Source organism: Drosophila navojoa, chromosome 2 (assembly GCF_054131105.1).
Source record: "Drosophila navojoa isolate 15081-1374.11 chromosome 2, UAZ_NAV_1.0, whole genome shotgun sequence".
In the NCBI taxonomy this organism is placed as follows: Eukaryota; Metazoa; Arthropoda; class Insecta; order Diptera; family Drosophilidae; genus Drosophila; species Drosophila navojoa.
Window position 1 is genome coordinate 24,321,281 of NC_142890.1, and position 21,867 is coordinate 24,343,147.

The window sequence follows — 21,867 nt, forward strand, 5'->3', positions numbered from 1 at the left end:
CTTGAAAACAATTGACTGGCAGCACGTCCCACGTGCTCCGCCGTCCTCATCAACATCACACACAGCAGTTGGCTGAAAAGCTTTCATTACGGATAGCTTGTTTGTCTATATGGCTTTTTAATAACGCGTCAACAAGTTGGCAAGGGGTTGTAAAATGCTGTGCACACACTCGTACACACTCTCTCGCGTACAAGTGTGGGCAAACCAACTCAATTTCGATTTCGATTCCCGGTCAAATTCACCGACCGACCCACTGGCCCACAGTTGACCCCCAAAGTGACTATCTGACTATCTGTCTGTCTGGCCGTTTGGCAGTATGTCTGTCTGGCTGGCTGGTCATACATTCACGTACGATAAATATGGTATGTATTTTACATTGCATTGGGCAAGCCCACGGCCCAGTGTCTGGTTTTTTTTGCTTTTTGTTTTTTGGCGTTAAAACAGTTTACGCTAATTTAAATATTGTGACACATCCGTTGAGTTCGACGCGTGCTGCCAGCGTCCGAGTCGGTAAACAGTTGACAACAAGCTTTGACAATTAAACCAGCGAGTGCCGGTAATTAAAAGGGATTGAGGCCACGGGCATAGCTCGTCTCAGACTCCGTCAAGCGAGGCGCCGGCATTGACTCAAGCCAACCAGTTATCACCTCGTTAGCTTTCTTTCGTTGCCGCCTAATGGATTCTATGTAATAGGCACTTGCACTCCCATACCTCACCCGATTGCCCAACATATTTGCTTTGCTCTTCCTCCCTATGATCGGCACATATTAACTCGCACGTGTGATAATTATATAATGTAACCTAGCCTGTTCGGGCCACTTTCATACACTGCCTGCGGAGGGTATTTTGCTTTATGTTTACGGCCTTATTAAAAATACATTTAAATTTTATTTTTAATGGATATATGTTTTTATCGGACATTGAATTGCATCTCTGCCCGCTTTGTATAGATTAAAAGCCAATCGAGCCATAACTTGACTAAGTCTTCAGTTTATTGTGATCATCATAAAAATTTAAAATTACAAATGATCCATATTAGATAAGTCTGAGGACGATTCCTTATCTCTGAAAGTCGCTCAACTACATCATATAAAAAACCTTAATGCAAGTGAAGTATTTAATTAAATTTTTGATTTATGGAAATGTAATTACAATATTTGAATTTTAGTGTGCATCCATCTTATTAATTTTGGCTTCTGTGTAAAGACAGGGTAATGAAAGACTTGGATATGCTTTCGCTTTTTAATTGATTTGGACTGCCGTTTTGTAAGCTTTGCTTTGAACTTGAAACACGAAATTCGTAATTCGAAATTCGTAATGGTTTACATCTGCATAATGTACGCGCACACAGCCCGAAATATCGGCCGTAAATCAAAGGCTGATTCAACTTTTCCCTGGGACAATGAGTTGACATTTCACTTTTCACTTCGAGTGCTCTTGCTGTCTGATAAACTTCACCATTTCTCGTTTTTTTTTATGATTTTTTTTTTCGATATTTGTTTTGGTCATTTTCAGCTGAAGACTATACGACTCGAGTTGGGCTTTACGCATTGCATTTCCGGCCAGGGTTAGCCCTTCTACTCGGTTATCGCATCAGCACCAGCCAAAGAGCTGCCTTTCTTCTTCTTCTTCTTCTTCTTTATACTTACATATATTTACATATGTAAGAGTAACTGCATTTGTATGCACATATGTACATACATAATCCGATGCGGCTTATCAGCTGCAGCAGGGGCAACCGGGGCAATATTGCTGCCGCCGGGTCATAAAACGAAAGTGATTGGTGCCGCTTGGGAAAAGAGCCGATCGAGGCCTTGGCTACAGCAAATAATCAGCAAAGTGGCTAAGCACAGCGCTAATCTGGCGCTAATTGTTTCTTAATGTGTTTATGAGTCCAAGTCAAGTAGAAAGACCAGGTAGCTGCTGGCCATTGCCAAGAACCATTTAACTGTTGCCCATCTTTGCTGGCTCGTTTGCTTCTCTAATTACAATTTTATACAGCTTGAGGTATTTTCCGCATCGGTCTGAGTCATAAGACACGGCTATGCCACGGTCCGCTGTCTAGCTGAGCAATTGCCGATCGTAAAATGCTGTGCGCACTGCGACAAGCAAAAAGTAAACAATAAAAAAATAACAGCAGCAGCAACAACAACGACAACGCACGCCTGCCACCGCCGTCGCCATAGACAACAACAAAAGGAACACTGGAAGGTTTTGGAGGAAGTGTCCAACGGTCGACAGTCGTTTCCATCTCCGTCTCATCGTCATGACTAAGGAAAACCAATTGATTCCTTCCTGTTGCTTGGCTGCGCTACAACAAGCGATCTAAAAGAAAGAAAGGAAAGAAGAAGAAAAAAACGCACACGAAATCTAAATATTTAACGACTAAATTGTATCTGAAGGCGCGCTCACATTAGTCAAATTTTTCATGCCACGACCCGGGCTTACCTGCTGCCGCCATAATCAATAAAACATAAACAGTGGGCCGACAAGTTGTGTCGAGTCGAGCTAAGTCGAGGCAGAAGCAGAGGCTCCCGACTGCGACTGCGACTGCGAGTCCCCGAGACCCATTGAACTGGCCGCATCACGTAACGGCGAATGTTACAAGGAAAACCTACTCAAACAACAACATCAGCAACCACCACACACACACACAAATAAAAGAAAGAAAAACACATAGCTACAGCAAATGTATGTAAATACATATTTGAATACACTGGAATTAAATTAAGAACTTTATATAATACTGGAAAGATGTTGCATTGCTATAATAATAATTTATAATATTTATAATTATTACAAAATCTCATTATTTATTTTTTTTTAATTTAGGCTTACTATATAATAAAATTTTGTATATTTTTATTGTCATTATTATATTATTATTTTATATACATTTAATATATATATATTATAATTTTATAATCATTAAATTATTTTTAATCTCTTTAAGTATTTTACTATGAATTTTAAATATATATTCTTTGTTTATTATTTATTTTGTTTAATCTAAAAAATTTTATTTGAGCATTTAAAAAATTAACGAACATGCTTATTTACGTATATAATATACAAATATTTTTTAATGTATGAATTTGGGTTATTAAAAATTGTTAAACAATGTATATACGTACGTATACGCTTGCATTCTTATTAATTGTTTTTTCTTCAAGTGTATTTGAGTATATGTGAAAAGTTCCATACATTTCATCGTCAACGTCATCGTATTTGTCGTCATTGTCGACAGCTTATCGAGAAGTTTCGTTTGGCCATTCTGTCCGGCCAGCCAGTCAGTCTTTCAGTCATTCAGTCAATCAGTCAGTCAGCCAGTCAACTTGCACTGAAAAACCCCCATAGACCTCAGCTTGCAGTTGGTTGGTTGGATCTGAGCGGATAGCTGGAATCAGATCATTGATAGACGTTCGAGCTGGCATTACTACGGAAGAAACGCGTCGAGTTCAATCAATAGTTCAATAGTTCATCTATTTATGTGCATGTCATTCAATATGCATTCAATTATGATGCTTGCACGTGCCAGATTATGACCTCATATAATTGGAAAATTTTCAAAAATTATTTTCAACATTTACATACATACATATCTATGTATTAAATTTTAACAAACCCATAATCGGACATCTGCCAGTTACGTGAAGTGTGGTTTATGTGATGTTTGTCATTTTGTGGTTGCAATTGTCATATTGCATGTTGCATGTTGTTACACACTGAGTAATTTATCTTGCTTGATGATCCAAGTGGACTCATAACAAAATTATCTTGTGGTTATCTGATGAATTAATGTTAAACAAATTGGGTATAATCTCAATTTTTACAATTTCAAAATATTTAGAATTCCTTCAATCTTTTATGTCATACAATACAATATTTATATATTCATAGCTTCTGAATTCATTCTATGCATAAGAATGAATAGATTATTGCTAGAAAAATCTTACATTCAAATAATTTATTTCACAATTTAAGAATATATATCTATTCATAATGTGGTTTAAGTCTGAATTGAATGGAAACCTATTTCAATGGCAAATGGGCAGACAAATAGTAGTTAGATTTGGTTTTATTGGGTCATTCATACATTTATGTAGAGCACACTTTAATGCCTTTCACATTTAATGACATTATTAACATATTCTCCACAAGGGCACGAAAATAGCACTGTGCTAGATAATAATAAAAAAATTATTTTGAAAGTTTATGTAATGCCTGGTCAAAGAGCATTAAATTAAATGTAGTTAAGGGGAATAAATAGGTTCAATCAAATTGAATTAACAGATATCGCACAACGTCACATTACGCTTTGAATACAGCAATATTTAAGTATGCACATACATACATATATGCATTTAGCATGTGTATGTATGTATGTATATGAATGTGTATGCTACTCGAATGTACCTTGTTGCTGCTGCCGTTTACCGTTCCATTCCTGGTTCATTGCGTGCTACAGCTGATGCTCAATGCGGTGGCTGGCCCGAAGCTGTTTCTTCCATTGTTCCTGCTCTCCTTTGTATGGAGGGGTCTTGTATTGTGTTCCATAAACAATACAAGTACTGCGAAGAGGCTGCGGCGAGAGACTGAAACTGCGGCACGACGACCCAAGTGTCCAGCACGAAGTGCGTAACAGCGAATTGGCTACCTACGGAGCTGAAGAGGCTTTCATGATGACGATGATGCTGCTGATGATGATGATGATGTAAAGTATATCAGCTTGAGCCCAGCAAATACATATGTTGGTACACATTGGCTTACCCCACGCAGAAGCTTGATCAGAGGGGTTCAAAGAGTTCTATGGCGCTTACAGGCACTTATCAGAGCAACACACACGCACACATACACACATGTACACACACAGTAGGCCCACTCAGAAGCCGCATGCCTGCCTCTGCCCTATTATTATCCAAAAGCAAATAAATGCAAGGCAGCTTCGCCCAAATGGTCGCATGTTGATGGATCTGCCAGGCAGACAGACGGGTATAGGGGCCAACAGGCAGCCGGCTGACGGCAGCGACAGAGGCAGCGGCTGCAGCAAAGGCTGAAGCAGAGGCAGAGGCAGAGGCAATGGCAGTGGCAGAGCCATAACCAGAGGCCGAGGCACAGACAGAGACAGAGACAGGGACAGATATACAGAGACAGAGACAGCGACCTACACGACAACGTCAGCGTCATCAATAAACGACGGACTCTTGTGTGTGGTGTGTGGTGTGCATTGCCTGGCAGCAGTACAGAGCACAGGCAGAGGCAACAAAATTCCAGAGCGCACGCGTTCTCAACTTTAGTTCTTTGTGAGTGGCCAACGCGTTCGGTTTGCTGCATGGCCTGAGTCCAAGTCGAGGTCGAAGTTAAAATTGAAGTTGAAGAGAACGTGAAAGTGACAGCTGAATAAGAAGAAGTGGGAAAGAACAGACAGAATCTTTCTCTCCCTCTCTCGCTCACTGTCTGATATTAAACTACTATAGAAGTGTGCGTGTCGTCGATCGGTGTTTGGGCCAGTTTTATTCGGACGAACGCTGCAACAAGAAACGACAGAATAATCAATCACTCATTCAACATGGCCATTTCGGAGAGCCATCCACTGGACAGCTGCAAAGCCGTTCCTGGCAGATGCTACAACAGGAACAGGCCACATGCCCCCGCACATGCGTCGTCTCAGCTGCGGCCGCTGCTCTCGCTGTCGCTGCTCTTTATGATGCTGGCTGCGATGCCCGCTTCGTGCTTGGCACTGACTTGTAAGTACTCGTATCAGATACGCCAACTGCATCAGCTGCGGCTGCAGCTCAGCTCTGCAGCTACTTCATCTTCATCGTCATTATGATGGTTGGCGTAATAAACTTGCTGTTGTAGTTGTTAGAGCTTGTTGTTGTTATCGCTGGAATCGCTATAGGCCTTTGACTTATTTAGCTGCAGTAGCAGCCGCAGCAGCCGCCGCAGCCACATCATTGGCATTTTCCTCCTTTTGGCTTTTGTTGGTGGCATAATTCAAAAGAGTCGCGTTCGTGTAATTATGCCACGGAAGAGGCGCCGCCAAAGCCACAACAAAACTCCAATAGCTTTCGGGTGTCATATAAATGGGCCCTTAGTAACCGCAACCCGATCCAATCGAATCGAATCCAATCCCAACGCCCCAGCGCCGTGCGAAAGTTCAATAATGTTTAGTAACAGGGCAATTGAGGCGAGTGCAGCGCTCAGGGTTCAAAATATGCGATAAAACTCAGATAAGCGGAGTCGTTCGAATAATTGAGTTTGATTAGCTTCACGGGAAGGAAGGGGTCAGCCAATTTACTCTCAAAACTCATGCCATGACTGAAAACTAAATTCTTAAATATCATAATGCTGATGTATAATATTTAGCTTTTCACATTTCACATTTGGATTGCTCGCCTTTAATGTGGGCATCTAATATAACCACACAATACAAAAGAAAGCAGACCCATTGTATATAGAAGCTTCTGGCAGCGAGCAGCTCGAACAATGGAATCAAAGGCAATAAAACGATTTAGCTGCTAACCGCACTCTCAAAGGACAGATGTCTATGAACTCATGTACGAGCAGTTCTCTCTATATATACATATGAGTATGATTAGATTATGCATATTCGTCAGTGAAAAATTACTCTTAGTAATTGTACTTTCCTCATTATTATTACTCAGCATGATCTTCAGCTAAGGTCAGACTATATTTCTGCTGGTATCCTTGCTAATCAGTCATCGGCCTACATATATACATATATGTTCTGTATGTATTTCTGTTCATAAACTTACTTGCATATTGCGGAAGTTAAGCGCATTGACAGATATGCTTCTATATTGATATGCGGCTTGCAAAGCGAAATTTTTGCATCGCATTTCCGCTTTCATGCTTAAAAATTATCATCGATACAATAACTAACGGCACTTAAACGGACCTAAAAAACCCCGAAATGTTGATATATTCAGTTGCGTTATGAGTAAAAGTTTCCATTGATTTCCGGTTCCTTACTTGTTACGCTTGAGACTAAGATCTTACGAAGCAATCATTAACATTCTGGCTGAGTTCTTTTAGGTTCTTATGTTAAGAATTATTAGCTTCTTTAATTCAGAATTGTGTCAGTCATTAAAAATACCTACAGAGTCTTATGTATTTAGAATGTGTAATTCATAGAATAGAGAATTAGAAACTGGAAAAATGTCAGTTCCAAAAGTTTCCATTAGATTTTTCGTCTTAAGAGACTATCATGAAAATTAGAGCACAGGCTTACTATATATTAAGCTCTTATATATTCAGAATTTTATAACCTATGAAAATAGAGTTCAACATATTATTTTTGTATGTATACTGAATTACAGGCATTTCTCATTTTCCACGAATATAATGAACGCAAGCCGAAAATAAAACTTGTTAGCCAAATAATAATGAATGTCATTTATAATTAAATGATTTATGCAAACTGTTTAGGAGACAGGATATTTCTATGTAATATTCTTTTTTACACATTTCAACAGTGAAACATATGTATCTACGAGTGTTTTCCCACCTATAAAACATGCCACACAACATGAGGCCATTTCAATGCGTCCACAAAGATAATTTTTAACACACATACACACACACATATATATGTTTTTATATACATTTATAAAAGACTAGACTGGAACAGGCAGATGACACTGCTCCGGTTTAGGCAACTGCAGCAGCCGCTGCAGCCGCGGCAGTCGCTGCAGCCGCATCAGCGGGCGGTGCAGCAGGCAAAGAGAACAGAGTCGAAAATCGATTTCTTTTATTTTGTGTAAATGCCATTTCATTTGGATGCTGTTGTGTCTTTGTTTTTGTTTGTGCCGCATGGCTTGTCCCATTTTAAGACATTTAGACACTTGGTCGCTGCCGTTGCTCGTTCTTGTTATTTTTGTTACGAGGCGTTCCCAAAGGGATTGGAGTGGATGTGTGTGGATGTGGCAGAGAAATGGTCATTGAGCCCAACGTAGATGCGTATCTCGTGCAGGCTAGTAGATAACTAATTTTCAATTTCCACGAATGCAGTTGCATCCATGTGAAGCATGAGTGTGTTTGTGTTTGCCTGTGTGTGTGTGTGTGTGTGCGTCGGGGAAGAACAATCGAATCATAAATAAAGCAGCTACTTTGGGCGACTGCCTGTTAGATGGGGCGGTCTGCCGAGTCTCGTTGGTTTGTTTATTGTGTTACTAATTTGGGATTCCTCGATATTTTTTTTGTTTGTCTGTGGTTGTTGTTGTCATATGTGTGTGTTTGGAATTTTAATCACTGCATCGCGGACAATTGGACGCATTTTGAATTATGAGGCGCGGGCGTTTTTCTGGACTTGAATTTGGGTTGCTCGTGACGTCGATATGGACATGGACATATGCATCTAGATAGGTACTGCACCGGAATGGGGAACATCAGCCAAACATTTTCTGAATGGAAATGTGTGAGAAAATGTGTGCTGCTGATGACGGCGATTATAGCTCTGTGGATGCATACAAATGTATACATACATATATTCATATATATGTATATGTATTTGCCTGAATGGATTGGGTTGGGTTGGGCCATAAAATGATAATTGACGCGCGTATGTGATGGCAGTTATATTAGTTTACGATTTGGTTAAATGGCATGTTTATCAAGTTTGTAGCGTCTTAGCTATTAATGAAATGTCTATGAGAATGCATCTCGTGCATTTCTATTATTTATAATATTTTTGTTGTTGAATCTTGAATTGATTAGAGCAGGGAGAAAGTTGAGCTGGTGAAAAGCAGTTCTTAATGCCTTTCCAATATGAATTTATTATGATAACGTACAATTATAACTATCAAGATCACACACAAAATATTAGCTTGTTTTATTTATTTATTTTCCACTTTACTTTTAGCCGAGTCAACAACCCAGCTGGCTGTTGACATTGATGAAGTCACCACGGCTAGCCCACCACAGTTGCCGACGAGCGTAGCTAATGTTGATCCCAATCCGACAGTTGTTGCTGCTGTCAACGAGACGAGTGTTCGCCTCGAGGCCGAAGAGGCTGCTGCTGCTGCCGCTGCCGCTGCTGCTGCTGCTGCGGTTGCTGCTGAAGTTGACGACGATGTTGAACGTAACGGCTTTGTTGCGCTTGGTGGCGAAGGCCTGGAGCAGGGCATACGCAATGCGGTGAAGAGTGAGGTGGAGTCGGAAATCGAGGCAGACTCCTCTGTTCTCGTGGCAACCATACAGGTTAACAATGAAGAAACTGAGCCGAAAGCAACAAGCAACAACAATGAGCAAACAGGTGGGTTTACTTTTAAAACTAAAACAAACGAAAAAGTACTAAATGGCTACTTTATTTCAGAAGCAGCTCAAGGTGTACGTGAGCCAAAAACTCTAGATGTTGAAGCTAACGAAACCCCAGTGCAAGTTGAAGAGGTTAAACAGATTGAAAATGTTGAGCAGCCCGCTAAGGAAGATATAGCAGTTGAAAATGAACAGGTTAAGGAAGAGAAAACAGCAGAGACCGAAAATGAAACGGAAAAGAAAGAGAATGAGCAACCACTAGCAGCAAATCAGTCTGAAATAGCTGAGTCAACCACGCCAAAGGTAGCAGTTGAGGGCGATTTGGTGGGAGCTGAGAGCAGACCGTTGCCCAGTGTAACTAGCGATCTGGTGGCCGTTATTTTTGATGAGAATCGTGCAATTACGGAACAACCTATAACAGAAACAAATCTGTTAACCTTAGAAAAGGAACACGAGGTATTGCTTAAGGTTGTGACAACACCGCCACCCACATTTGAAGTGCCCAAGCATCAGGTGACCAAAAAACAAGGTGTTGACGATTTGCTGCCCATCGATGTTTCCAAAGTAAATGCGGAAACCCAGGAGGAGCCACAGGCTGCACCAGATGTAAAGGAAGAAATTCAAACACCGAAGCCTGAACTAGTTGAGAATACTCAAGATAAGGACAATGTAGATAATATTTCGGAAGCACCAGTTCAATCAGTTCAAGCAGCTCAACCCGTTCAATCAGTCGAAGCAATACAATCAATTCAAGCAGTTCAGCCAGTTCAACCAGTGCAAGCAGTCAAATCAGCAGTTGAGTCCGTTGAATTAAAAGAATCAGTTCAGTCAATTCCATCAGTTCAACCAGTTCAATCAGTTCAATCAGCTCAGTCAGTTCAACCTGTTCAATCAGTTGAATCAAATCAATCAATCGAACCAGTTCAATCTGTTCAATCAGTACAACCAGTGGAGTCAGTTGAAGCTGCTCAGCATGAGGAGCCTGTTGAAAGAGAAGGCAAAGATTTGAATGTACAACCTGCAGCACCAAGCACTGCTCAGCCGGATCCTGTAGTATCAACGGAGCCAGCAGTTCAGAAATCAGGTGAAGAATCAGCTCAAGAGTCATCTGAGGAATCAGAATCAGTTGAAGACTCTGTCGAACCCACGGAAGCTAACACAAATCAAGTTGCCTCTCAAGGAGAACCGGAAATTGTGCAACCGACCGTTGTAGAAGTTGAACCCAGCTCTCCAACATCTGTGCAACCAAGTGAGCCCAGCTCAACGGCCTCACCAGCAGAGGCTAAAGCTGAGGCAAGTGATGATTCCGCCGAAGATGAGAGCAGAGAGGAGAATGATACAGTGAAAATTGAAACGAAAACAGAAAGCATCGTTGTCGAGCCAGTCGAAAAAGACACATCCGAGGAATCGGAAGAGCAGTCGGAAGAGGAGCCAAAGGCCAAGGCAGAAGACAGCACTGCCACGCCTCTCGTTTCGTATCCGCCACACAATGCGGGTCAAACATTTGATAGCAATTTGGCCGACGAGCGCAGCGCTCACCTCTCACTGGCATCCAGCAGCCGCTCCACTCTAATCATTGCCCTCTGCTCTGGTACCGCCGTCTTGTTCATTGTCATCTCGTTGGTCATATTTGTGTTGTCCTTCCAACGTCAGCATGGCACACTGGACATTGAGATGCAGGAGCAGCGGTTGGGCAAGGACGATCTGGACCAGGAGGATGCACAGATGAAGCTACTCGATGTGGATCTATCGCCACCCGTAATCATTGCCATGGGCAACGAGGAGACCGATGAATGTCTTTAAGTCTCCAACTCAGACTGCTTCTGGTGCATTGTATATACTTTCTACATTTGAGATTTACCTTTTTTTATTAAATGGAGCAGCATCAAATACTCCAGCCGGTTTCATATACTGGATGCAACGTTTGCCGACCAACACTCGATGCAAATGCGTAAAAAATGACAAAACGAAAACAAATAAAAAGAAATAAATTGCCATATTGTTTAATTATAATTTGACACTATTCTATAAGTTTTTCTCTATTCAAGACAATACAAAATTATTTATCTTTAGTAATTTGACCTAGATTTAAGAACACTTTTATTGCGACTCTGATATGAAGTCAGAATAAATATTTTCGATTTATGAAAACCCACAAATAAATATCTTTAAATTCACCTTACATAATATTTTTTAATACATAGAATATACATATGTATATGGCTTAATAAAAGATACAAAATAAAAAAACTAAACCAAACAAATATAAATTAAAAAAATCAATTTTAAAAGCAGCCTGAAAGTATGCAATTTCTTTTTCAGGAAAGAGAACCAAAGGTTTTGAAAATTCGTTATTTTGAATTTTGTTTATAAATTGCAACGCTCCAAATTTTAATTTTCTTGTTTAATTTATTAAATTTGCAAAACTGCGTATAAATATATTTGTGATAGTTATATATAGTATTTACATATATAATATCATATATGATAAAAAATCTGATAATTAACAAATATTTATACATGAATTAAATCACATACATAATATGTAATTTGATAAATTATAATTTATTAAAGTGTATATTCCTGTATATTTTTTCAGAAAAATGAATTTCAAATAAAAAATACACTGGATTTTTTCTATTGTGTGATTTGAATGTAGACGATTATTCCATATTGGTCAACAGCTTTAATTAAAAATCCAAAAACCAAATCAACAGTCTGCCCCAATAAAAACTTACAGAGGTCAACCAGAAATGATTGAAAACTTTGCCACTTTCAAAAACCCGCCAACGCACCAAAGCGACTAATTGCATTGGATTAAAAGCTTTGCCACATCGGCGCATCAAAGGCGTATTTTAATTGACTAACAAATGAGAGCACGATCTATTGAACGATGCCATTAAGAATCGAGAGAGTGAGAAAGCTCGAGGGCAACAACAATTGTTGTTCGATGCAGCATAATATATATTAAGCACATGTGGAACATTTCCATGCACCATCAAAATTGACAGCAACAAGAAAGGGAGAGAGAGAGAGTAGATTACATGAGAGACAAAAAGAACTTGCGCTGCTTTTTGATTGAGTCTTCTGTGTTTTAGCGATCTTGTTGTAGTTGTCTGATGAGTTTAATGAGCTTAATGGGCGAAATGAAGAGGCGCGCGCATCACCATCGACATCGGCATCGTGACTGAAGTGAAATAAACAAATTCATTTTGAGATTAAGAGACTGCGAATGGCCAGTCTTCCTGTGTTGAATTTTGGTTTATGTGCTCTTATGCAATCGCTTGCACAGTGGTTGTTGAATTCTTTAATTGCCGAAACGTAAAGAATTTTCGATTTCTGTACTATTGCCTTGATCATTGTCAATTTAAAAGCAATAAAATGTCAATTGACAACATAATTTTCACAACTTTAATTCTAGCACTGCCAATTGCAAAATTGCTTTAAAATAGTTGGACGCCCAACAGACACACGATACGCGAATCCGGTTTGTCTGTCAGAGGCGAAATGTAAACCACATCAAAAAGTTATAAGCACATACAATAATAATAGTCAAGATTATGTTACACAAACAAAAGCGAAGGCAGCGCATGAAGGAAATGCAACCACTGTGCTGCAGCCAAGAAGAGACGCGTGTTTTTTTCACAATTTGCTTTTTAACCCATATCCCGGCGGCATCGACGCCAACGGCATTGTCATTTGCTCGTCTAATGCGCGTCTGCCGTTAGCCAAAGCTCTCGCTCACGCGCCTCTCGCTCGACTTGTTGTTGTTGTTGTTGTTGTTTGTATTCTCTCTCCCACTGTTGCGTGTGTTCAAAATAAATTCTATTTGAAACGAATTAAATAGTGGTATGCATGAATGCATGAGCATGGGTGTGTGCGTATGTGTGAGTATGTGCTACTGTATGTGTAAGTAGTGTGTGCGTTCGCTTGTATGAGCGTTTTTTCATCTTTCACATTTGAAAGCACAGAAAATAGCAAACATGAAACATGTTGTTCAGTTTGCTTGTTGCTCTGCACGCGTGCGGTTCGCCTTTGGCTTTTCGCTTGTTCTCTCTCACTCTTTCTCCCTCTCTGTCGGCTCAATCTGCAAGCGAGTCGTGCGAACATATTCAGTAAAAACTACAAAAGGTAGAATACCACAAATATTCTAAAATGCGGTTGCTATTTTAAACAGCTGTGCAACGTTGACATACGCGGCGTATACGTACTATTCCACATTATAATTCAGCAATACAAAGTGCATAGCGTGTAATTATTAATTTTTTATACGCCATTTGTCAGTCTTGCATAAAATTTGTCTGTTACACAAGGATTTTGTGGTTGTGACGGCATTTAAATGGAAATTTAAGATCTAATAAACGGGTAGTTGATTCTGAATATTTCTATGAAGTGAAAAAATTAAAATATTTAAAAAAGAAAAGCTGACACATAAATATTTTGGAAAGAAACAATGAATGCATTCATATGAGATGAGAAATACATATATTTATATATATAAACGTGCTTAAGGGAAATAAAATTTGTTTTTTGAAATATTTAATCAAGCATAAATATAAACTGTTAATAAAAGTGATATCCTAATCTAATTGACAATGCTTATATTTAGTCATTTAAGTATTATTAATGCATTAAAAAATCTTAATACATTTTCAAGAATCAGTTGAAACACTGGCAGATAATTTATTTAACAATATATGGTTCTAAACATCCATTAAATTATTAAATATTTCTTTGAACTTTTGGAACAGCTCATGCTAGTATATGTATGATCTTTAATACTGATAAATGAAATCTTTCTAAAATGTTTGTCACAATTTAATGTTGTTGATAGGTTCTAAAATTCTATAGTCCATGGCCTTGGTTCCGCACAAAATCACTGCCTTTCCCTATTGTGTAGAAGCATATTTGCATTTTCAATATATATGCAGAATCAAAAGAAAAGAATTTGTAAGATAAATTAAGTAAATATACTCGTATGTTTATGTTGTGCATATATATCCTATATATACATTATATTGTTTTTGGCACAATGTTTCCTTGGCTTTGTGCGCGTGAGTCACCTGTGAGTGTGAGTGTGCTCTTGGTTGTTAGTTGCGGTCGCGGTCGTGGCATTGCAATGAAATTGAAATTGAAATTGAAACGAAATGCATTGGATCAACAGCTAAAAAAGTGAGTGTGCTCTTGGTTGTTAGTTGCGGTCGCGGTCGTGGCATTGCAATGAAATTGAAATTGAAATTGAAACGAAATGCATTGGATCAACAGCTAAAAAACAAACAAAGCATAAAATAAACAGTACATGCAGCTTCTTTAATATAATGCCCCTGTATTACACAAACAGAGCGCGCCCATAAATTGCCTGCCTTGTTTTCTATGCTGGTCTATTTGTAGTGCAGGTGTGCTGCTGTTCTTAGGATAGTGGAGCAATATGATATACACTTATATATAGTTAATAAGCAAACTGACAAGCTGAAATACCCTATTATGTATTAGCCTATATCAGGGCATTGATGCATTGCAATGTAAAGTTACCACAAATAGTTTACTCCTTATATTTATAGTAGAACCAGAATTAACCTACACGGCTCTCAATAAAGTATTTGTGGTAACTTTACATTGCAATGCATCATTTTACAGAAAGAGAATATACATACATATATACATATATTTATATCGAAAAACTTCCGAGTTGTTATAGCCATATTCTGATATTCGTCTTTGTTCATGTGTAAAGTTACCACAAATACTTCTTATATACAATACATACAAGCATAATATTACGAATCAACTACAATAGAGTAGTATATCCTACAGGAATATACAGGAATATACCAATTCCTATAAGAAAGCGTATTCTGTCTTCGGCTTAGCAATGGCAGCTGTAATATTTGTTCTTGTTTGCGTTTTGCTTGTTATGTTTTATTTGTAGTGTATATTTCTTTTAACCGCAATGAACTTCTAAGGGCAGGCAGTCAGCTAGTCCCCAGTTCCCAGTTCCCAGTTCCCAGTTGGCAGTTGGCAGTTGGCAGTCAAAGTGTAATATGAGCGCATTTATCATAGCAATTGTTTATATTATTGTTAAGCTGGCAACTGTTTAGCATGCAGTCAAGGATATATGCACATGTAAGAGTTACACAATTATATACATACACATATTTAATATGATAGCTCTTGTTTCCCATCTTGGCTGGGCTGCCAAAGTCAAGCACATAATTGCCAAGCGGGGGCGTTGTGACAAAAACAAAAGTTGGCGCTTTCACATTTAAGTAGTTATGAAGTGTGCGCCCACAAGTTGTTTGCATTTGTTTTATTTATAATTAATAGCAGTTTTCTCTATGGCATTTTGCCTTCAATGCAATTGCTGGAATTGCTGTTGCTGTTGCTGTTGGCTGTGGGCGGCATTTGCTGTGAGGCGTGCCAATTGTGTAACAATGAAACAAGGGCAACCGCAATAGAAGCAACAATATCAATATTATATAACAACGCCCAGGCACTCGATTCAAGATCATTTGAAATGCAAAACACGCCTACATCTATCTGATTGATACAACCTTATCAAATTGTCAAATTATTGCAAACAAATAAATAAATAGAAAATAATTTAACTGTCGATTCGTTTGAAATTGTGAAATGCATATCACGCAGCTTTTGAATTGAATTTGATAGGCATAAACAGTCATTAATCGCCATCAATCACGATCAATCAACTTGCTTGCCATTTCTGATTGGCGGGCAGATCGGAGCGACAGATGACGAGCGTTGCGCTTCCCTTTGAGCTGCCTTCTATGGCACATGGAACTTGGCGCACGCCTATTTCAGTTCCAAGTGAGCGATTGGCTCGAAATATATACAATATATGTCTGTATGTGTGTATGTATATACGCACACAGTCTGGGATTGTTTTGCATATGTAAACATAGAGCTTGGCTCATTTCCAGCATGAGTAGCAAGTTCTTTTTTATGCCTGCCTTTACGCTTGATCAATTAAGAGAAAACAATTAAAAGTTTCGTAAAAACTACCAAAATTAGAACTAAACAAAGCAAAAAACCAAAAGGAAACAAAACTGGTTGCCAAATTTTCGGTTTTCCAAAAATGAAAAATGCGACGCATTCACACACACACACATACACACCGATCGCAAAAGAACGGAAGTTATAAATACAAAAATAGTCTGATATCATAGTTATTTTTGCATATATATATACACACGTAGCAGCTGAATGAATGAGTTATAGCCGCTGAGCCGTTGAGGGAATAGCTAGAAGTTGCAATGTGAAACGAGTCGCATATCAATTAGTAGAAAGCGCCAGAGCCAACACCCAGATGGCTAGGAATAAGAGACATTGTTGTGCGGCACGCCCACTGCAATAAGTAGAACAAACTGGAAAAAAAGACAAGTAATTAAATGAAAGTGAAAAGAAAGCACACACACACTCACACTTGTACACTTTCCGGTCATTAACCGGAAAAGTGCAGTGCCCTGACAAATGGCCATTAAAGATGCCAAGCTTCCACTGCATTCCATTTCCTTAAACCATAGCTCATGCTCATTAATTGCAACCATTTGATTTGTTTACACCAAAAAAGCAGAAGAAGAGGAACAAGAAGAAGAGCACTATTAATTTTTGCTGGCCAAAAAACAAACAATTCCCGACACTCGGAGCACTAGTGTTACGCTCTGGGGAATCTTAAGTGCAAACACAAACAACTATGACGACAGCCAAATGGAATTGGATTTGGATTCGGATCTGCCGCCTGGCACTGAGCATCTTGCTGGGTAAGTACTTGTACTATTTTTTGGTTTTTACATTATTTTATGTATTTGGTTGTTGAAAGAGCAAATTCCATTTTGCACATGGCTATGGCTAAGGCTATTTAAACTTGAATTTCTTAATATTAGCAACGACCTTCGCCATTCAAACAGAACATTTCATGAGCCTAGAACTACACATGCTTCATCAATTGAGGCATAATATCTAAATTTAAACATCCAAAACGAATCAAAACCAAACATGAACATAGCAATGCAAAAATATGTGTATGAATATTCAAATATTCCACATAATTCTCTTCAATAGCAAAAACTAATTCGGTACATATGAATATGTGCCTATTAACAGGAAAATTAAATTCATATATTTTCACTTTAACCAAGAAATCTAAGAAAATGAAAATATCACGAGACACAAATACACTTTCTTTGGTGTATCTAAGCTGAAATAATATCGAAAATATTTATTTATTTTCATATTTTAAAGGTTATAAAATAATTTCGTTTACAAATATTTACATTTTTTTAAAATATTATTTATTATAAATTATATCATACTATATTATATATAGAACCGTTTGATTTAGTTAACTACAATCATTTACTGCTAACTTTGGCCTATTGCAAACGTTATGACCTAGCCTTTATGCCTCTCTTTAGCCAAAGTTTAATAATAGAAATTGGGGTCCGGCCTGTCTGTGGGAGGGACCATAAATCAATCCATTATTCATGCTCTACATAAATGTCCAAGTATGCTCTGGACTGAGCAGAAACCATAGAGAACTCACTTCGGTTGCTTTGACAAATCGCACGTCAGCGGTGGGACAATATTTTGGCAATGGAATGGCTGTCGGTCACTTGTCACGGCGGAAGTCGCGCTGGGCAATTGTTGAGGTCCGCACGGTGAGAGCACTTCATATTACGCATACGCAGCGTGGCCAGTGGGTGACTCAACTCGGGCGAGGCACAAATAATCAGTGTTGAGAGCAAAATTGAAATTGCAATTAATTTGCATATATGTATGTATATTTAACGGTATATTAAAGCCATTACGCTTGCCTCGACATCTCAATCTTGGCCAAAAATAAGCATACGCCAACGCGGCCAAGCGAATTTTTAGCGAGCGTGGGAAATTTGCTTGGATCACAGAAAATAATATTGTGACGCACTTGTTGCTATTCTTAGGCATTTATAGTTCGTCTAGTGGTGCCATTGGGCGATGGGCAAACATATTTCAAATCAAACGGCAATAATTTTAACGTTATTTATCAACATTCCTTTCACGTATTTAACACTGTTTTTTATGGCCTTTTCTTTTGATAGTTCTGAGCGTCGCTGCGGCAGAGGCACCTGTCGGCTATAGACGAGAGATCTGCGAGCATCGCAAGGGCAGGCCGGTGCGTATGAACTAACCGCTGGATTATCGATCCGTCAATGCTAACGAGCTGCACCCTCTATTTGCAGATGCAGCCCACCAACATGTATCGCAGCCGTTTGCTGGCGATGCGGGAGCAAATGCTGATTCGCGCCACACTTGAGGGGCCGGAGATCTATGGCTATATATTGCCCTCCACAGACGAGCATCTGAATCAGGAGGTGGCTGTACGCGATCAGCGTCTGCACTATCTCAGCGGCTTTACGGGCAATCGGGCCGTTGCGGCCGTAACTCAAGGTGGCGCCGCCATTTGGCTGGAAAAGCGCTTTGTGCAGCAGGCGGACGGAGAGTTGGACTGTGATTGGCAGATTTTTCTGGCCGACGGCAATGTCAGCATTGCCAGCTGGCTGGGCAGCCAGGTGCGCATGAACAAACGCATTGGCGCCGATCCACAGCTGGTGCCGCATCATCTATGGCTGACCTGGGAACGTGAGCTGGCCGAGAAATTCTTGAAGCTGATCAAGATCAATAGCAATCTGGTGGACATGATTTGGGGCTCTGAGCGTCCAGAGACACCTAAGCATCATGTGATCCAAGTGCAGGCACGTGACTTTGCTGGCGAAAAGTGGGAGGATAAAGTGACCGAGCTGCGTCGCCGACTGGCCCATCTGAACTGCGACGCCATGATTATTACCTCGCTAACGGAGATCGCATATCTATTTAACATCCGAGGCACAGACATTCCCTATACACCTGTGGTGAAGGTATGTATGCCCCATTAGACATCTGAAATTCTTTTCAGAGACGCACTTAACGTTTGTTTCCTTTTAGTCATTTGCCATTGTCAGCCAGAAGGACATTTTCTTCTATGTGGATCACGGCAAGATCAGTCTTGGCATTGATTTGCACCTGCGCACCGATTGCTACAACGACTTGTGTGTCAGGTGAGCTACGAAATAAATGGATTCACTTAGAATCAATGAATAAATAAAGGCATTTTGGTATGTAAAGCAGAGTAATTATAAATTAAATATATTTATTAAGTGACATTTATATACTGTAGATATTATTTATATAATTTATTATTATGTTTTCACTAATACAATTAACGTTTCTGTGCAGGATTAAGGAGTACAAGCACATATGGAGCGATATACGAACCTATGTACAAATCTGGAGGCGCGTCCTTGTGCCCGCGCCTTGTGTCCAGGAGCCGGGTGCCTCGGAAGCCATTTATTCGGCCGTGCCTGACAACGTTGTTGTGGAGCACATTTCGCCAATTATTTTCATGCGTGCACAGAAGAACACGGAGGAGCAGGAGGGCATGCGCTTGGCACACATACGAGATGCCGCTGCTATTTGTGAGGCAATGAGCAACTTAGAGGCCCGATTCGATACGGAGCAATGGACCGAGGAGAAGATCAAGTACGAGGTAGAGCTCTGGTTGCTCTCGCAGACCCATGCCAAGGGCCTGTCGCTGCGCACAGTGATCGCCTACGGCGAGCACTCAGCCCTGCCCTACTATATCTCCAACAATCTGACGGACATTGAAGTCTCCGATCAGAGTCTGTTGGTCATCGAATCCGGCGTGCAGTACTTGGAGGGCACAACGGATATGTCGCGCACCTTTATATTCGGTGAGCCGACGCGCGATATGAAAAGGGCGTACACAGCCGTGCTAGCGGGCATTCTGCACATATCGGATCTAATCTTTCCCGCTTCGGTGAAGCCATCCGGCCTGGACAGCGTTGTGCGCGCCAAGGTGTGGCACGAGATGACCGACTATCCTCAGGCAACAGGGCATGGCATTGGCGCCTACGGCTCTGTCGAGGAGCGTAAGTGTGATATGAATCAAATTTGAGTCCCTAAATTGACTAATCAATGTATTTGGCTTGTAGCTCCTATCTCAGTGGCCTACGGACAGAATAACAGTTTCCATTTCAAGCAGGGATACTTTTTCTCCAGTGGTAAGTCGCCGAGGTATACCCTTCAATGGGATATCGTTCTAAACTATTAATCATTTCTTTGATTTAGAGTCTGGCTATTATAAACGCGACGATTATGGCGTGCGCATCAAGAACGTGCTGGAGGTGTTGGACACCGGTAAAACGACGACCAGCGCCGAACACTTTTTAGCATTCCAATCGGTCACCCTGGTGCCCTACGAGCCGAAGCTCATCGATGGCACCATGCTGAGCTCGGATGAGAAGCGCATGCTCAATCGATACAATGCCAAAATACGTAAATATATTGGCGCCGAGCTGAAAAGACTTGGCAACATGAAGGCCTTCTACTGGATGATGAACAAGACGCGACACGTGCGGGAGTACCTGACCGAGGATGAGTACCTGGCGGCGATGGGCGGCGGCTGTCACAGCCACCACCATGCGCAGCTTCCGTTGCTGGCGCTGACGATGGTGATGATGATTCTGGTAGCATTCATTCACTCAAAGTGGCGGCTATAGATGCGATCTAGACAAATGTGTGTGACTGCGTGCGTGTGTGTGTATGTGTGTGTGCTGTGTGTGGTGTGTGTGGGTGTATTGTGTATGCTTGTGTAAGTGATCGGGTGTAATTATATAGTTTTAGTTAGCAATGCAAACAAAAGAGAGAATCCGGGACTAACCATAAGGAAACACCAATATTAACTGTTAGTATCTAGTTAAGTTCTTTGGCTTGATCCTCAAATTCCATGCGCACTAAGCAGCCAGCTGCTATGAACTTAACATGCTTAAGCAAGAGCATTAATTTAATGCAATTCTTAAATATCGGAAATACTTAACTAAAATAATTCACTGAAAATATCTGTTGAACTTCTCTATATTATAAATAATAATAATGAATGTAAAACAATTTATACCCTAGTTAAGAAATAACGCTGTATATTTTTCTAAATGTGATTAAACGTAAAATTTATTAAAAATTGATGAGAAATATGTTTTTAAACTATGTGGGAAAATGAAAAATATATATTTATTCAATATGAAAATCTTTTAGATCTATACGCATCTATATGCAATGAACTGAATCAACCATACGCTAATCAAAATATTTATAATTGTTATTAATATCACTTTAATGAATTGGAATATTCATATATTGGGCTTAGTCTGAAGACAAGCATAGTAAGATGAACCTAATTCGTAGTTCCAATCTTTCACATACTCTTATTCTGTTCACATAAATTATTGCTAAAATAGATATTTAAATTATATTTTCTTTTAAATCAATATTTGGTTTATTTTCATATAAATCTGTTTTGATTTTTAAGTGATAAAAGAAAGTCAGTCTCCCTTCTACTAAGAAATGTTTTCAGGTCACCTGAATTTCGCCGCATGCCTAAATTTGACGCTGTGTTTAGATTATCCACGCAGCGCTGAGCCAATCTCACCACAGCCAATCAGGCTGATAAGCCCGGCCATAAATGGGTCGAAATGTTTG

At 39.8% G+C, this 21,867-nt stretch overlaps 2 protein-coding genes across 5 annotated transcripts; both read left to right on the forward strand.

Moving 5' to 3' along the window:
- The first annotated feature begins 5,290 nt into the window (after positions 1-5,290).
- Dtg (Dpp target gene) lies at positions 5,291-11,442 on the forward strand. 3 transcript variants are annotated; one of them, XM_030390989.2, is made up of 3 exons: positions 5,291-5,747; positions 8,885-9,277; positions 9,341-11,442. In XM_030390989.2, the coding sequence occupies exons 1-3, from the start codon at positions 5,570-5,572 to the stop codon at positions 11,080-11,082; spliced, it is 2,313 nt and encodes a 770-aa protein (XP_030246849.1). In that variant the 5' UTR covers positions 5,291-5,569; the 3' UTR covers positions 11,083-11,442. The 3 variants fall into 3 exon arrangements, with proteins under 3 accessions (XP_030246849.1, XP_030246850.1, XP_017953458.1); XM_030390990.2 differs by having other exon boundaries at positions 9,344-11,442; XM_018097969.3 differs by having other exon boundaries at positions 5,292-5,747; positions 9,338-11,442.
- Positions 11,443-13,506: 2,064 nt separating this feature from the next.
- On the forward strand, positions 13,507-21,351 carry LOC108649019 (xaa-Pro aminopeptidase 2). 2 transcript variants are annotated; one of them, XM_089262293.1, is made up of 8 exons: positions 13,507-13,530; positions 16,877-17,057; positions 18,375-18,448; positions 18,516-19,190; positions 19,258-19,370; positions 19,549-20,261; positions 20,325-20,393; positions 20,461-21,351. In XM_089262293.1, the coding sequence occupies exons 2-8, from the start codon at positions 16,991-16,993 to the stop codon at positions 20,889-20,891; spliced, it is 2,142 nt and encodes a 713-aa protein (XP_089118419.1). In that variant the 5' UTR covers positions 13,507-13,530; positions 16,877-16,990; the 3' UTR covers positions 20,892-21,351. The 2 variants fall into 2 exon arrangements, with proteins under 2 accessions (XP_089118419.1, XP_017953498.1); XM_018098009.3 differs by lacking the exon at positions 13,507-13,530 and having other exon boundaries at positions 16,871-17,057.
- Positions 21,352-21,867: the final 516 nt, after the last annotated feature.

Bases quoted from the DNA above. Each gene is read 5' to 3' on its own strand.
- LOC108649019 (XM_089262293.1), top strand. From the start codon at position 16,991: ATGACGACAGCCAAATGGAATTGGATTTGGATTCGGATCTGCCGCCTG. The intron at 19,371-19,548 runs GTGAGCTACGAA...GTTTCTGTGCAG, and splicing joins TACAACGACTTGTGTGTCAG to GATTAAGGAGTACAAGCACA. The intron at 20,394-20,460 runs GTAAGTCGCCGA...TCTTTGATTTAG, and splicing joins GGGATACTTTTTCTCCAGTG to AGTCTGGCTATTATAAACGC.
- Dtg (XM_018097969.3), top strand. From the start codon at position 5,570: ATGGCCATTTCGGAGAGCCATCCACTGGACAGCTGCAAAGCCGTTCCT. The intron at 5,748-8,884 runs GTAAGTACTCGT...CTTTACTTTTAG, and splicing joins TTCGTGCTTGGCACTGACTT to CCGAGTCAACAACCCAGCTG. The intron at 9,278-9,337 runs GTGGGTTTACTT...ACTTTATTTCAG, and splicing joins CAACAACAATGAGCAAACAG to AAGCAGCTCAAGGTGTACGT.